Here is a 17899-nt window from a genome sequence, read left to right on the forward strand (position 1 = left end):
CAAACCAGCTGCAGCCGTATGGGAGAATTCGGCCTGTATCTTCTAATATGCTGATGTGAACCACACTGCAAACCTGAATGATGATCTCAAGTTGGTTGTCAGTGTCATTCTTAAAACAACTGAGCATTCTCCATGGAGGCGCTTCTACCAATCAAAGTCACTTGCCAACCAGAATCATGAAATCCCATGATTCTAGTTGGCCATTGGTCCCATCAAGCCTGTACTGACAACCATCCCACCTAGGTCCTATCCCCATAACCCCACCTATTTACCTTGACACTAAGGGGCAATGTAGCGTGGCCAATCAACCTAACCCCCACATCTTTGGACTGGGGGAGGAAACCAGAGTACCCGGAGGAAACCCATGCAGACACAGGGAAAATGTGCAAACTCCACACTGACAGTCACCCAAGGCCGGAATTGAACTCATGTCCATGGCACTGAGAGGCAGCAGTGCTAATTAGTCAGAGTCCACTTGCCAATCAATCAGCATTCTTTTCGTGCAGTATAAATTGTTGTTCCCTTTACAATTGTATTCCTGCAAACTGTCCTGATGTGTACCAAGTACTACATCTTTTTTTCAACAATACTCAGGTTTTAAACAACCAAACGAGAAATTACTGGGATTTTTTAAAATTACAGGACTTGAACAAAAATTTACATTATATGCAGGTGCAGCAGGTGATCAAGAAGGCGAATGGAATGTTGGCCTTTATCGCGAGGGGGATAGAATATAAAAGCAGGGAGGTCTTGCTGCAACTGTACAAGGCACTGGTGAGGCCGCAACTGGAGTATTGTGTTTTGGTCCCCTTATTTGCGAAAGGATAGAAATCATAGAAACCCTACAGTGCAGAAGGAGGCCATTCGGCCCATCGAGTCTGCACCGACCACAATCCCACCCAGGCCCTACCCCCCACATATTTACCCGCTAATCCCTCTAACCTACGCATCTCAGGGGCAATTTTAACCTGGCCAATCAACCTAACCCGCACATCTTTGGACTGTGAGAGGAAACCGGAGCACCCGGGGGAAACCCACGCAAACACGAGGAGAATGTGCAAACTCCACACAGACAGTGACCCGAGCTGGGAATCGAACCCGGGACCCTGGAGCTGTGAAGCAGCAGTGCTAACCACTGTGCTACCGTGCCGCCCCTATATTGGCCTTGGAGGGAGTGCAGAGAAGGTTCACCAGGTTGATACCAGAGATGAGGGGTGTAGCTTATGAGGAGAGATTAAACAGATTGGGTCTGTACTCGTTGGAGTTTAGAAGGCTGAGGGGTGATCTTATAGAGACATATAAGATAATGAAGGGGCTGGATAGGGTAGAGGTGGAGAGATTCTTCCCACTTAGAAGGGAAACCAGAACTAGAGGGCACAGCCTCAAAATAAGGGGGGGCCGGTTCAGAACAGAGTTGAGGGGGAACTTCTTCTCTCAGAGAGTAGTGAATCTCTGGAATTCTCTGCCCATTGAAGTGGTGGAGGCTTCCTCGCTGAATATGTTTAAATCACGGGTCGATAGTTTTCTGATCGATAAGGGAATTAGGGGATATGGGGAGCAGGCGGGTAAGTGGAACTGATTCGCTTCAGATCCGCCATGATCTTGTTGAATGGCGGGGCAGGCTTGAAGGGCCAGATGGCCTACTCCCGCTCCTATTTCTTATGTTCTTATATATATTTGGATTTTGAAAGATTAGAATACTTATTTATGTGCTATAATATCCCATTTTATTTAAAATTACCATGTGGTGCAGGTTGCAGGCTGTGATTCTATTCCAAGTCTCACTTATTTTCATCTGTTTCTGTATTCACTTTTTAAAAATTTCTAACACATTTATAGAGGATTTCGTGAGCATAAGTTGGTAAAACCCTGACAATCTGACAAAGTCTAAGGGGCATATGTTGAGTTGCATTGCCAGATGAGCAATTTGCAACGTACTTGTCAACAAAGAGAATTTTGCCTGGAGATTAGTCAGTTTGTCTTTCAGACTGTGCGTGCTTTTTCTGCATACTGTTTAAGAGACCTTGCTGTGCATGAATTGGCTGCCACTTTTCCTGCACTGCCATACAGCCTTATGGCACACCGAGGTATTGAAAGGCACAATATAAGTACAGATCTTTCATTTTTTTGTATTCCTATGGGTAATTCACCTACATCTTGGTAACTAACATTTTTATGCTCTCCAGAGATCTCTCTGTTCAGAAGACATTTATTGAGTTTCAAAGGTGCAGATATCCAATTTCTTCAGTGCATCATTTTTTCTGAAAAAAAACTAAATTCATGAGCCAGTTTTATTAAGACTCTTTCTCTACAACAGCAAATTAATTTGGATGCTAACTGCTTCAGTTCAATCGTTAAACTATGCCTCCAGTCTGATGCTTATTCTGACATCAAAGTTCAATACGTTTTTTTTCCACAATCTGAACTATCTGGTGTGCCGCACACAATGCATAACTGATGGCTAGGAGTATGTTATAACCGTAAATTGCTTCTGTTCAGTTTCACATTTATGGTTTCCAATTTCAGCTTTGACATTCTGGTGAATGGATCACTGACTGGAGTTTTTTTTTTAGTTTAAGGCAGTTTTCCCATGACTTCCAGCAAAGCTGCTGTCATTTTCTTTCACATTACAGCTAGAAAATTATGTTGAATCCATTTAAATTGTATTTATTTCGAATTTACCCTTTAGGGACTTCGAACAGTACTTTTTAAATTGGTCTATCTGCTATTTTAAACGAAATATTTGTTCGTTCTTTTGCAGTTGGATCCTGTGGCATATAGAATGGAGCCCATGATTCTTCCCGATTTGTGTATAAAACCAGTCCTTGTTCCACATCACAAAGGTAGAAAGAGACTACATCTTGGTAAGCACCAGATCCTGCAAATTTAATCCTCCGTGTTCAAAGTTTGCTTCTCAGCCTTTTGGCTAAGATCAAGTGTAGTATGGAGAGGATGCTGCACTTGGTTGAGGTCATTAGGTTACATTGAAGCTTCATATGTTTCATATGAAGCAATTTTTAAAAGCGGCATCTCGGCCTTTTGGCTAAGATGCAAATGAGCTCAAGTCTTGGAGGAGGAACCTCCCCCTTCTCCAATCAGCTTGGCTCATGTAGATCAGGCCCAGGACAGGGTGATTTTGGTCGCTCTTGTCTTACATTGAAGCTTCATATGTTTCATATGAAGCTTCATATGTCTTGTCAGCCTGGATCTGAAATGTCTCAACTTGTTGAGACTCTGAATTGGATTTGATTTGATTGAATTGGAAAAGTATTTTTAAAAAAGTTTGCATAAAATGTGAACTGTAATTGGAGTATATTGTCGTATTAAAATGTACGTTCTAGAGAGTGAACTTGCGTGTGTAAATGCTTGTATATTTTACATATTCACCAAGCAAATTCATCTTTTTGTTTATAACTATAAACTTTAGTTTTCATAATTGATTACAGCGTAGTATCTGAATTTTTCCTGATGTGGTTTCATACTCTTTAAAATGTGAATGTATCATATTCACCATGATTTCCCTGAATGCGAGGAAAGATACTGGGTGACATTTTCTCATCCCACCCGCCATGGGAATCGTAGCGGGCGGGACAGGACCACACAAAGGTCCATTGATCTCTGGCAGGATTTTCCAGTCTTGGGGCAAACCCGGCCGGAAATTCCTACTCACTGTCTCAGTAATCAATAATAATCTGAACTATATTAATTTCCTTGGTTTAATCCAGAACTTTGGATTATTCTGAAATATATTTACCTTTTTGTGCATGTATTTTTGGTGTTCTCATTCTTTCATTGAAAATCTTGTGCCATGTCTGCTCCTAGTTACCTTTAAGTTGTCAAAAAGGGGCAGCATGTAGATGAGAAACAAGGGAGTACCAAGGATAGATTCTTGGGGCCTCCAGAGTAAATGGTAAATGGATATGAAGAAACTTTTATTGCTCCAGGCATTCTGGCTATGATTGGATAGGTCAGAGCAAAGTTAAAGGAAGAGCTGAACAATGGAGGATACAGATTTGAAGAGGATTGTGCAGTTGAATGTGTCAAGACCGACAAGATAGACACAGTCTCACACAGGATCTCAACTTCACTTCGATCAGCGCTGTTTTAAGTTTTGTGGAAGGAGACCTGATTTTAAAGATTCAGGCATAAAGTTTTGAGAAAGGTGGGTGAAGATTTAGGAAGCTATTGGAAAGGAATGGATGATTGGAGGTGGAGTGGTAATTTACAAGGACTGAGTAAAATGTGTATTTGTGTGGAGAAGAAGCTTTTAAAATTGATCGGGGGGTCAAAAGGAAATTATTTACCTTTTGGAACCAAAAAACACGTGTGCCTGTGAGACCTCTTTAAAGCTTTGATTTTTAAATTGTTGAAACCTTGGAACAATGCAGCCTCCAGCACATGAGAAGTACATAATTCCATGTCTAGTAGTTTAAATTAAAATATTGAGAGACTAACACGTAACTCCAGTCCGTTACATTGCAGTGGGCTAGCTGGAGAATGTGTAAGTGTTTCACCTTAACTCCAATGTCTTGTACCCAATTGGTTGCAGTAAAATTTGATTAATTATGATATGTTTTCTATGTAGATTACATAATGGAAGAAATTTTTAAACATGCTTCAACTACCCATTTCTCCCATGGCTTGTTGAAAATAACAAACATCGATTTTGTTTTTAAATTTATGGGATGTAGGCATCGCTGGCTAGGTCAGCATTTTTTTTGCCCATCCATTATTGCCCTTGAGAAGGTGGTAGTGAGCTGCCGCCTTGAACTCCTGCAGTCCGTATAGTGTAGCTACACAGTGCTGTTAGTGAGGAAGTTCCAGGATTTGACTTAACGGCAGTGAAAGAATGACAATATAGTTCCAAATCAGAATGGTGAGTGGCTTGGAAGGGATCTTGCAAATGGTAGTGTTCCCATGCATTTGCTGGGAACGGGATGGGAGGCTGGTTTGCGTGATGGATTGGGCTACATTGACGACCTTTTGTACTTCCTTGCGGTCTTGGGCAGAGCAGGAGCCATACCAAGCTGTGATACGACCAGAGAGAATACTTTCTATGGTGCATCTGTAAAAGTTGGTGAGAATCGTAGCTGACATGCTGAATTTCCTTAGTCTTCTGAGAAAGTAGAGGTGTTGGTGGGCTTTCTTAACTATAGTTATGACTATAGGATGATGTCAAGCTTCTTGAGTGTTGTTGGAGCTGCACTCATCCAGGTACATGGAGAGTATGCTATCACCCTACTGGCTTGTAGATTGTGAACAGGCTTTGGGGAGTCAAGAGGTGAGTTACTCACAGCAGGATTCCTAGCCTCAGACCTGCTCTTGTAGCCACAGTATTGATATGGTTGGTCCAGTTCAGTTTCTAGTCAACAGTTTACCCAAACCTCAATGCATGGTCTGAATGTTGGCTAGTAACATGTGTTGGTGTAAAAGTATTGCTTTTTCATGGGTTGGTGGTTGGGGAAGAGGCAAGATGAAATGCAAATCCAATTTCCCAGGGCAATTGTGCACATTTGTGCATTGGCAGACTTCAACTTAGGTCAGTTGCTTCACCTTTTATGCGACAAAGATGCAGCCTGAAAAGTTGAGTTGCAGAATCCATATTGGCGGTAGGTGGAGGGATCCTCAGTGGTTTAGAACAAAGAACAATTCAGCACAGGAACAGGCCCTCAGCCCTCCAAGCCTGTGCCGCTCATGTGCCCAACTAGACCATTCGTTTGTATCCCTCTATTCCCAATCTGTTCATGTGGCTATCTAGATAAGTCTTAAATGATCCCAGCGTGTCCGCCTCAATCACCTTGCTTGGCAGTGCATTCCAGGCCCCCACCGCCCTCTGTGTAAAATACGTCCCCCTGACATCTGTGTTGAACCTTGCCCCCCCCTCACCTTGAACCCGTGACCCCTTGTGTTCGTCACCTCCGACCTGGGAAAAAGCTTCCCACTGTTCACCCTATCTATGCCCTTCATAATTTTATACACCTCTATTAGGTCGCCCCTCATCCTCCGTCTTTCCAGGGAGAACAACCCCAGTTTACCCAATCTCTCCTCATAGCTAAGACCCTCCATACCAGGCAACATCCTGGTAAACCTTCTCTGTACTCTCTCCAAAGCCTCCATGTCCTTCTGGTAGTGTGGCGACCAGAACTGGACGCTGTATTCCAAATGTGGCCTAACCAACGTTCTACAGCTGCAACATCATATGCCAACTTTTGTATTCTATGCCCCGTCCAATAAAGGCAAACATGCCATATGCCTTCTTCAACACCCTCTCCACCCGTGCTGCCACCTTCAAGGATCTGTGGACTTGTACAGGTCCCTCTGTGTGTCTATACTCCTGATGGTTCTGCCATTTATTGTATAGCTCCCCCTTACATTAGATCTACTGAAATGCATCACTTTGCATTTATCTGGATTAAATTCCATCTGCCATTTCTCCGCCCAATGTTCCAACCTATCTATATCCTGCTGTATTCTCTGACAATGTTCATCACTATCTGCTATTGTTTAGTACACAACCTGCTATACGCTGAATATAGAAGCCAGAGACAGTGCCAGGTTCATATTCTGAACTTTCACAATGGACGTGATTGCACAGGATAGGTCTGTTTTTGATCTGTTGTGGGATGGTGATGATAATCACTTCGGGTTCCTGGTGTCAGTCACTAGCTATGCTTCAAGTGAATGTTTGTGGACATCAGATGAAGACAGGATTGGGTTTGACTGTTATATCCCGCTCCCTCCTCAATAGAATTAAAGGAGTAAGAGGAGAGAATACTGGAAATTAGAGCCAAATGAAATGTTGTAATACAAATAAGTGAATGTTAATTTTGTCTCTCACAATTTGAACTAGCAATGTCTAAAATTAATCATACTTCATAGACAAAATGTGATGTGCAAGATATGTGGGGATTTGGTAAAAATATAAATATAATAGTTATAATGCAGTTGAACAATGGTGCTATTCCTGCTGTTGGCTGAATGACAGTTGGAATTTGACATATATTGATTTACAGTTATGGCCCTTTCAAAGCAGCAAGTTGCTTTGTCACTTTCGACAACACCTAAGCTGTTTCTGGGAGATTAGGCAAATAAAATCAAAAAGAGCTAACCCTGGGTGCTGAGTTGATGCAGTAAAATTCACTTTTTAAAAATTAAACTTAGTTAGAACAGTTGCACTGAGTATCAGCAAATGTTTTAAAGCAGTATTGAATCCGTTTCTCTAAAGTAGACATTACGAATCCCAACGACACCGGCCATAGTTTCTGAACACAGCATGTTGGAAGTTGTGAACTATTACACTAACTTTATGATTTAATACCTACTTTGTAAAAACGTAGACGCAGGAAAAAATAGAGAAGGTGATTCTGCCCGTCAAACCCATTTCTTTAAAAGTTAGTTTGTTCTAACATGCAGATAGTTTCCGCAGCTGCGTCATGTTCGCCCAAAGGCAAACCTGTGGAACACCAAATTAATCTTAAATCTTACATTATGCATTCTATACCAGGTGCCTTTCCTTTCATTATGGGGTACATTTTCAAATGTAGCACACATTGGCTTCAGGGACTAAAGAAATCAGGATGAGCCTTGCTACACCCATCTAATATTACCCACCTGTGCAGCCTTTGAATACTTTGAAGCTAGTCTGACTGGCGAACAAAGAATCTCATTTAGGCTATGGAAGTTCCATTAATGGGGTGTGCTCATAGTTTCACCAAGTTTTCATCATGAGAGTTGCACAAGCTGTTCTCTAGGGCAGACCACCTAGTGGCTGTTCCTTGTTAGTTTTTGAATTTTGCTATCTTGACCAATATTGTCTTGTTCAATATTCATTGCTCAGACAACTTTTTTTTAAAAAGGGGTGGTTAACACATTGCTTCTGTGGAAGCCTGCTCTGTACACTCCCGGTTGAGCTTAGATAGCTGGACAGCTGGTTAGTGATGCAGAGCAATGCCAACAGCATGGGTTCAATTCCCATACTAGTTGAGGTTGTTCATGAAGGCTCTTCCTTCTCAACTTTGCCCCTTGCCTGAGGTGTGCGAACCCTCCGGTTAAAGCATCACCAGCCTGTGGTCATCTGGGACTATGGCGATTTTACCTTTTAACATTTACAGCAATAACTGCATTTCAAAAAATACTTCAGTGACTGCAGATCACTTTGAGGATGTGAAAGGAGCTATATAAATTTCTTTCAAAAATTAAAAATGTTGAATTTATTTTGAGTAAACATATATTTAAATGTTAAAATAGCGGAGGATCAGTGCAAACATTCTTCTGAAAAATACTAGATAATTTATGCATACAGTAAATAAATGAGTGATATTTACTTTCATTATCCTCATCAGTATCTTTCTCCTAAGTCCTCTGTGTTCAATTATGCTGTTAATTTCACAAATGCAAATTTGAGACTGATGATTGAAAATGCATTGATATGTTGGATACTGCAAATTAATTCTATGATCAAAGAATGTAAGACAGTTAGACTGTGTTCCATCAATCTGATTCTCTAAAAATGTCAAGATAGCACTTTTATTAAAGTATAATATTTCATGCCTGAATTTTCATTTATTAAAATGCTAACAACTAAAAGCATAATTTAAAATTTTGCATCTAACTGCCCTGAGTTTTTAAAGTAATTCATATTTTTAAAACTGACTTAGAAGCAGTGTGACTGTGGGATTCCAAACACACTTCCTAATGTGACTTCTCTGGGTAAAGAAATTCTTCCAAGATACTCAACTGCACTTTCAAACTCCCAACTATCTCCACTTTGGCCTCTGTACATCATGGTATTTCTACAAGGTAGATGTTCTCAACCATTCCCGCACCTCTTTCTTTGATGTCTTTGCCTCCCATCCCATTGTTGCTTCTCAAGTGCCTCCTGTTTTCAGCAAGTTCAAGGGGCACATATTTGAGCATATCAAGCGTAACCATCCATCAGCCTGGTTGAGAGACAGCAAAGGATATTGTATCATACCCTCCTCTGCCGAAATTGCACACCATTCGATCATTCTGGACAACAAAGGTGGCCTTTTCTGTCCTACCAGCTGTATCCTTAAACCTCTCTCTCCCTCCCTTTCAACCTTGCCTCTAATAATTCCCAGTGCCTCATAATTTCATCATCACTAAGGTGGAGGCCATCTATTAACCTGCTTTAGCTCCTTTACCCATCTCTCCCTATGACCCTTTCCACCCTAACCAAGCCAAAAACCCATATCATTCTTTCTCCCACTTGTCATCTGCACCTTAAGCATTGTAAGCTACAGGGCTATGGGCTGGGTACAGGAAGGTAAAATTAGAAAGGTCACCTTGGGGTGGCATGGACAACATGGGTCGAATGGTCTCCTTCTGTGCTGTAACTTTTATACGGTGCTACGATGTATGGCTATTTCTGACTGACCCAGCAAGTGTGACCTATTTGTTGAAAATGAACGATGACTTTTTTAAAAACTCGAGTACCTATGCCAACATATTTGGGAAAACTCTACCTGGCTTGGCCACAGTTTCTGCTGTGCAATAATAGAACAGATAATGTAAATAAATTTGTATTTACCACTAACAACTGGAATTTGAAATTCCGATTGCTTGAGTCTTCCTTTCTATTCTTCACTCTGCCTCCTTTGCTGTGTCCAATGCTGCTGTCTGAGAATTGCTGTTGGAGATGTTGCTGATAGTTGCTCATGCATTGAATATGTGCCTAAGTGGGCTTCTCCGGGAATGCCAAGAAAAGGTGTGCAGGAATGGAACTGGCTACCTTCAGGCATTCTGTTCCCCCATTTTTTTAAACTATGGTATCCGTTTCTGTGTCTCTTACCAAAAATGGTCTATTTCTAGAAGCGTTCTTTCAGATTTAGTTGATCAGTTGCAGTTACCTTAATGATCAATTATTTCTGATATCTACAGGGCGATCCCAACATCAATTTTCCCTACTGACCCCATTTCTGCTTTCTAGAGGATCAATTATCACTAACACGTCTGTTCACTCTATAATAGCTGCTGTACCCTAAAAAAAAATTGTCATCCAATGCAACAGATGAGCATTTACTTTTCCTTACACTGCTGGCCATTAGTCCAAATGACTAATTTATTTTAGAGGACATTTATTCTATACTTCCTACTTGCAATGTAATATTCTTCAGAAAGGGGAGAATAAAAACAGATAATCTGGTGTTTTGCTGAACATAACCATACAATTTGCAAACATGACCTTGACCTTCTTGTGACTGATGCTTCCCTCACATTCTCACTTCACCTTTTCCATTATAAGCATTCTACATTGGAACCTGACATTAATTTGAGATACAATATCTCACTTGTATAAAATATGTTCGTTCTTGATCCATTAAATGGCATGTATAGTCATTTTAGAACAAATGTTAAAAAGGGTCATAAAAGTACATTGCTTCTTATCAGCGCTTTAGAAACAAATTCTTCAACCAGAAGTGAAGTGAATAATGGCCTGTCATGAGTAATTGTGTTCCTGTGTTTAAAATGTTCTACTATATGCATTAGATTGAGGACAGAAAGGACATTTTTGTCTCTTAGCCAAAGATCAGAATACTGTTGTAGAAGTGATGAGCCATAAAATATTTATTACAATACACTTCTTAAATGAATTCGCACATTCCTATCTCATCTTTTTTGAATAGATTTTACGAAATTATGGTGTTACACTTGTGGATAGCAATTGCGTTTCAGGTCGCTGAATTCCTTCCCAGCTTCAGTCATATAGTGAAATGCCAAGCATTTAATCAGCTTACCACAACACAGTTAACATAGACTATTTTCACGTTAATGTATTTGCGAGAAAAAGCCACCACTGTCAATATTGGTGTTTCCCTTTCTGTTGCCAAGAAAATTACCAGAGGGAGGTTGAAAAGTATATTGGTACATTGTCTTCCTTTATGATAAAATAACTTTATTCTGTTTTAAGCTGTCCAGACATGGAATAAACTTGTCGAAAGTTGAACATTTTTGAGTTGGACATTTAGTGACAGTATTTCCAAAGGAGGAAACCATGGCTGGAATTCTCTGGCCATTCACACCAGCGAAAATTCTTCAATCCCGCCAGCAGCGCACCCCCACCCGGGGGTTTTGCTGTGGTGTGGGGTGACATCAGTGGGGAAATCCCATTGACAGAGAATCCCACCACTAGCGAACAGCACGCTGCCTTCCACCACCAGGAAACAAGCAGCTGGGAGGTGGGAGACTCTTGCTTTATATGCCAGTGCCAATTTTAGATCCAAAAATAAAAACAAAGTGCTGGGGACGCATGGGAGATCTGTCTGCTTGTGAAAGAGGAAGGTTAATGCTTCTTTACTCTTTGTATAAATTGAATCAGTCTTCCTTTATGGTACTAACAATAATATAAGAAATGGGAGCAAGAGTTGGCCTTATGGCCCCTCAAACCTGCTTCACCATTCAATAAGATTATGCTTGAATTGCACCCTCCACTTCCAATCCCCATATCCCTTGATTTCCCCTAAATTCCAAAAATCTATCCATCTCAACCTTAAAAATAATCCTTGATTTGACTATTGACAGCTGCCTGGGGTAGAAAATTTCAGTGATTCACAACCCATTCATTGAGTAATGATATTTCTCTACATTTTTAAATGATCAGCACACTGAGACTAGGCTCCATAGTTCTAGAATCTGCAGCCAGAGGAAACCACCTCTCAGTATTTATCTGTGAGGCCTCCTCAACGTTTTACAAGTTTCAATCAGATCACATTTTATTCTTAACTCCTAAGTGGAGGGAATGAGGAGATTGCATCAGTTTCTAGGATGTTGTGTTTACTGCTGCTCTTCAGTATTCCTTTGTTCTTCTCAAAAGCTGATCTGACTTTTGCAGAATTTTGTTTATGAACACACAAATGAGGAACAGAAGTAAGCTGTCCCTTGATTTAGTGAAAAGAAGGGGAAGGTGTATTTGGTTTTACTTCCACAGTCAAAATATTTTATGGGAAAGGAATTAATTTACTTCCTTATTTTTCCAGAGTTGAAAGAAAGTCTATCTCGTATGGGCTCTGATTTAAAACAAGGCTTCATTAGTTCTCTGAAGAATGCCTGGCAGACACTCAATGAGTTTGCACGTGCCCACACTTCTTCAACTCAACTGCAAGCTGAGCTAGAGAAAGTAGCTAACCAAATTAAAGAGGAAGAAGAAAAACACGTGGAGGAAGGTAAGATTCGTGCAGTATTCTTGCTTAACTATTAAAGCGTAAAGAAAATGGAGGGGTGCAATTTTATACACAATAATTACAGACTTCCTCTAACGCTATGCCCAATTAGTATGGTAAGCTGTATCTGAATACGTTTACATTGTCTGAAGGCATGATTTATTTTTAGTTTTAGGAAGAGGAGAGACACTTGGGGTCGCAACGGGATGAGGGAGAAGCTATTGCTAATAGTGCATGAGTGTAACCATATATGGGTAATCTCATAGAGCAGGATGATTGAAGGTTAGCATTGGACGAAAAGGAAGATAGTATGGTCAACCTCGTTGTAAGGAGCTTGAGGAAGGAAATTATGAATCATAGTCACAATTATAGTGGATGGCCTTCATTACTTTGATTAGGGATATTTCAAGATCTGAACAGTGTGGAAGCTGAACTGGAGGGATTGGAACAGGAATTGTGGAAGTGATGGGTGTGGAGCTAGAGTTGACAACACACAGGAAAGTGAGACTAGAGATGGGGCATTAGTTAGTGAGAATGCAAGGGTTACGCTATATTTATTTTACAGGCGTATAATGCTAATGGCAATGTTAAATGATAGAGCCAATGTCTATGAGGAGAGTGAACTATTAACTATGCCAACTAGCATGTGGATCAGAAACTGGAGCTGGCGGCTCAACTTGCATGAGAAGGGAATTTGAAGGAAATCAAGCGAGCAGAAGATGCTTCTCATAGTTGAGGTGTGCTTGGAGAGAGCAGGAGATGTTGGGAAGAAACTGCAAAGAAATGAGGATTCAGGATGCGAGTGGTTGGAAGCATGCATACATATAGCTGGTGCCTGGGGTCAAGGCAAAGTGGGATGACTCAATGCAACTGCCAGAACAGCCTCCAATCTTGTTGATGAAGAATAAATATTTGAGCTCTTTGTATCTGGTGTTTGAAGCGAGGATGAGAGATTCTGATGGTTTTGTTGAGAACATGGACATCAAAGGTAGTTGTGAAGGCATGGTTAAAGAAGTTGACATTGCAGAGGTACCACAACAAGTTGAGTGGGTAAACGTAAAGGTTTTGAGTACCTTAGTTTCAGAAAATATAAAGAAATGTGAGCTGATGTTGATAACAATTGAGCCAAGTTAATTTTTTAATCGTACATTCCAGAATTCCTTTTTAGTTTGGTCTCTCTTTCTAGTGAGTCATCTGTAAGTGCATTAGAAGTAGGAGACTTCCTTTCCTGAAGGACATTAGTGTACTATCCCACAAATTACTACATTTACTAAAATAGTTTCACTACTAGTGGAATTAGCAGAATTGCTGATTGAATATGATAACTATTGCACAACCATACCCTTCCCATTCCTTTCCACAATTCATGGTGATGAACCTAGCGCATGGTATTGGTGTTGATGTTCATAATTACAGACAAGTTAGATGACGTAAAGTCAAAGTTATGTGGAATCTTCGGATCCCCAGGATTCTGAAGATGTGAATTCCCTGGGACATTGAACATTTACATGTTCTTTGAGGATGGCCAAGGAGAAAGAAAATTATCAATTCTTGAATTGTGAGTCTTTAAAATACAACATTAGCGTATTCCTATTTGCAATAAAGTGATGGAAGTAGTTTGTAACTACCAATAATCACCAATAGGTTCAAAGACAAAAAAATGATGTGAAGGAGTCAGTTGCGGTAATCGGGGACATCACTGCAGAAGTCACCCATTTTAGTGAATGGCCTTCCCATCATCATGAGGTCAGACGTGCGGTTATTCACTGATTCTATAGATTCCATTCACAACTTATTTGATAATGAAGAGGTTCCTGTTTGTCCACAACTGGACTTGGGCATGATTAAGGTTTGGGCTGGCGAGCAGCAAGAATTATTTGCATTACATGCACTCAGTAATGGCCGCCTTGAAAAAGAGAAAATCCAGCCACTGGCAATGTTATCCATGTTTTGTGAACAAATTTTTAAACATCCAGTGAATTTAATAGTTTCATAACCAGATCTGTTTGCCAAGTACATGTTGGTGCATGTATGATAATGTTTACTGAGCTTAAAGGAATGAAAGCTTTTTGGCTTTCAGCTACATACAGAATTAATTAAAATCTGGCTTGCATCTCAGCTCCAAATCTGTCTTAATCATTCTTATTTGTTCATGTTTCCCAAAGTCTTTAATATATTCATAGGAAAATAAGAATTGAAATTAATTTGAAATAATGTTAAAATGTAATTTATCACGAATCATGTGTCAGCATCAAATTTTGATTTTTTTTTTCACCTTGTTCCAGTTGTTCAGTAGTGTGTTTATAATTGCATTGAGAAGAAAATGAAATAGATAAAAAGGAATTATCTACTGTGAATTTTTTCAGCTAACGGTGCAATTTGTCCACTTCGGCTAAGAATAAGGACCAGATCTTCTGGTCTCTGTATCGTTGGGAGATCAGACATATGACCGGAGATGTGCGTAGGGATCCTGTGGAAGTCTTGACATGCTGACCTCCATGGGAATTAACTAGGAGGTTTCGACTTCCAGTGGGCAATTTTCCTCCTTCTCTGGACCCTCCCCAGCCTCTCAGAGTTGGAGACTTTGGACTGTTCTGACGTACTTACCTAGATAATAGTTACCCAGGAAATGTTAGATAGATTAAAACGTTTTTAAAGTTTATTTATTGGTCACAAGTAAGGCTTACATTAACGCTGCAATGAAGTTACTGTGAAATACCCCTGGTCACCACAGTCTGGCACTTGTTCGGGTTAATGCACCTAACCAGCACGTCTTTCGTGATGTGGGAGGAAACTGGAGCACCTGGAGGAAATCCACACAGACACGAGGAGAACGTGCAAACTCCACACAGACAGTGACCCAAGCCGGGAATTGACCCAGGTCCCTGGCGCTGTGAAACAGCAGTGCTAACCACTGTGCCGCCCCTTAAAACCTAAAAAACTTTAAACCTAGTCTTAACTCTGGGTAACTCTAGAACTGGCACCGCAATCGCACTCACTCTGCAGTCCACACCACTGCCCTCCCCAATTATCCTTCAAATCTGACCCCTGTCTATACCCCAGACACAGTAAGAAGTTTAACAACACTGTTGTGAAGAAGGCCTATAGTGTGTTAGCTTTTATTAACGGGGGGTTGGAGTTTAAGAGCCGTGGGGTTATGCTGCAACTGTACAGGACATTGGTGAGACCACATTTGGAATATTGTGTGCAGTTCTGGTCACCTCACTATAAGAAGGATGTGGAGGCGCTGGAAAGAGTGCAGAGGAGATTTACCAGGATGCTGCCTGGTTTGGAGGGTAGGTCTTATGAGGAAAGATTGAGGGAGCTAGGGCTGTTCTCTCTGGAGCGGAGGAGGCTGAGGGGAGACTTAATAGAGGTTTATAAAATGATGAAGGGGATAGATAGAGTGAAGGTTCAAAGACTATTTCCTCAGGTGGATGGAGCTATTACAAGGGGGCATAACTATAGGGTTCATGGTGGGAGATATAGGAAGGATATCAGAGGTAGGTTCTTTACGCAGAGAGTGGTTGGGGTGTGGAATGGACTGCCTGCAGTGATAGTGGAGTCAGACACTTTAGGAACATTTAAGCGGTTATTGGATAGGCACATGGAGCACACCAGGATGATAGGGAGTGGGATAGCTTGATCTTGGTTTCGGATAAAGCTCGGCACAACATCGTGGGCCGAAGGGCCTGTTCTGTGCTGTACTGTTCTATGTTCTAACACCAGGTTAAAGTCCAACAGGTTTATTTGGTAGCAAAAGCCACACAAGCTTTCGGAGCCCCAAGCCCCTTCTTCAGGTGAGTGGGAATTCTGTTCACAAACAGGGCATATAAAGACACAAACTCAATTTACATGAATAATGGTTGGAATGCGAATACTTACAGCTAATCAAGTCTTTAAGATACAAACAATGTGAGTGGAGAGAGCATCAAGACAGGCTAAAGAGATGTGTATTGTCTCCAGACAGGACAGCCAGTGAGACTCTGCAGGTCCAGGCAAGCTGTGGGGATTACAAATAGTGTGACATGAACCTAATATCCCGGTTGAGGCCGTCCCCAGACCACCTGAATATCGCCCGATCAGGCCTGACCACTCCCTGACTAACCCCACCCCAACCTGACTCACCTGCAACCTTACCCACCTGCTGCCCGACCCAACTGCCCTCCTCCTCATTAGCCTGCCCAGCTTCCTAACCAACATTCACCACTGGACCTTTCACCTTACTATGTAGCAGCTAGTACCACAAAAAAGAGCGTCTTCGATCTGCTGCGACGTGGTGGAGTTTTTCAAGAGATGCTGCGCTCAGTGTTTGTGGAAAAGCTGAGCTCGAAAGACCTGGCAGGAAATGTGGAGCAGTGAGGCAGGGCAAGGTTTGCTGATGATTTACCACCCTTTAGAAAATCCAGGCCTATGTGTATTGTGATGTGGGGTCGTTGTACAGAGTTGGAAGAGAAAACCAGAAAAAGTAGCATGAGGAATTTGTCAGAATTTTTATTGAATGATTTTGATATTTCCATGGATGTGCTGAACAATTTCAATTGAGGGAAGAAGGCTTCGCATTGTCGAGCTTTTGACTCTTACAATTCACATTGGCTGCGCATATACAATTCTTGAGGAGTGACACTTGGTTAATGCTGCCACAGCACATCACGCAGCCCACAGACTGCACTAAACACCATACATTGCTAATTTATCTTCCATTTCACATATCTGAGTAATCTGACAGATTTCATGGCTAATGAAACAGCCAAATGACGGAATACATTACTGACTACCTTTTCCAATTATGGACTTTAAAGCTGCAGACTTAGACTTTACTTATTATGTTATCTGGCATACTTTTACCAAGGACAAGAACATTTTTTTGTTTTATTTTGTCATATTGTCTATTTCTTAAAAAGACAATGTAGCCTCTCACTACGCCAGGTATTGAGTTCACCAACCAGAGTAGAAAATTAAAACTGGAAAAGTGTTGTTACCTTACAAGATAGTGATTTTTCTCGGTTTTAATCTGAAGCATCACTATTGGGCTGAACATGTTGTTCAGGATTATTGGGAATAATGAATGTTTTATGAATAAACATAAATGTCATGAAACCTCTGCTAACTTAATTATTTTACAGTAAATTTTATTTCCTTCTCCTATATTAAGAAACTGCCTTACTTAAATTGTAGTCACTTAAATCCTAGAACAAAAGTTGGTGGAAAGTCCAGAATCACCCAAGGATGAGGATTCAATGGTGAAGATTGGAATGCTGAATGAAGGGCATCGTATTGATTACGTTCTACAAGAAAAACCTATTGAGAGCTTCAATGAATATTTGTTTGCTCTCCAGAGCCACTTATGTTACTGGTAAGAACACCAGCTATTTTTAAGAGAAGCAGATATTACTAGTTCATCCTGCATTTATTTGCAGCTTTTATTGGGAGTCCATATTGGCAATTTTGCGCACTGCATTGGGTACTAGAAAGATCCTGGGATAACTTAACCCTTGAAACCAATGGAGAGTAACATTGGATAAGATGCAAGATGGACATCCAATTCAATTATCTGTTTATCACCAGGCAGGTTAGGTTAAAATTGCCTCCTCATTTCCTCACATAAACTTGGGCCAAACCTCTCAGGTTTAAAAATTGACATCTCATGTTGCAGCTTTATAGAACTTTAGTTAGGCCGCACTTGGAATATAGTGTTCAATTCTGGTCACCACACTACC

General features: G+C 40.9%; 1 protein-coding gene across 1 annotated transcript in view; it reads left to right on the top strand.

Annotated features, from left to right (window-relative positions):
* sec23ip (SEC23 interacting protein) overlaps positions 1–17899 on the top strand; it is a 127471-nt gene that overhangs the window by 82315 nt on the left and 27257 nt on the right. Inside the window, exons 15-17 of the mRNA XM_078223330.1 lie at positions 2762–2864; positions 11997–12182; positions 17373–17535. Of these exons, the coding sequence (XP_078079456.1) occupies positions 2762–2864; positions 11997–12182; positions 17373–17535 (452 nt within the window). The remainder of the gene's footprint in view (positions 1–2761; positions 2865–11996; positions 12183–17372; positions 17536–17899) is intronic.

Source organism: Mustelus asterias, chromosome 11, assembly GCF_964213995.1.
Source record: "Mustelus asterias chromosome 11, sMusAst1.hap1.1, whole genome shotgun sequence".
Lineage (NCBI taxonomy): Eukaryota > Metazoa > Chordata > Chondrichthyes > Carcharhiniformes > Triakidae > Mustelus > Mustelus asterias.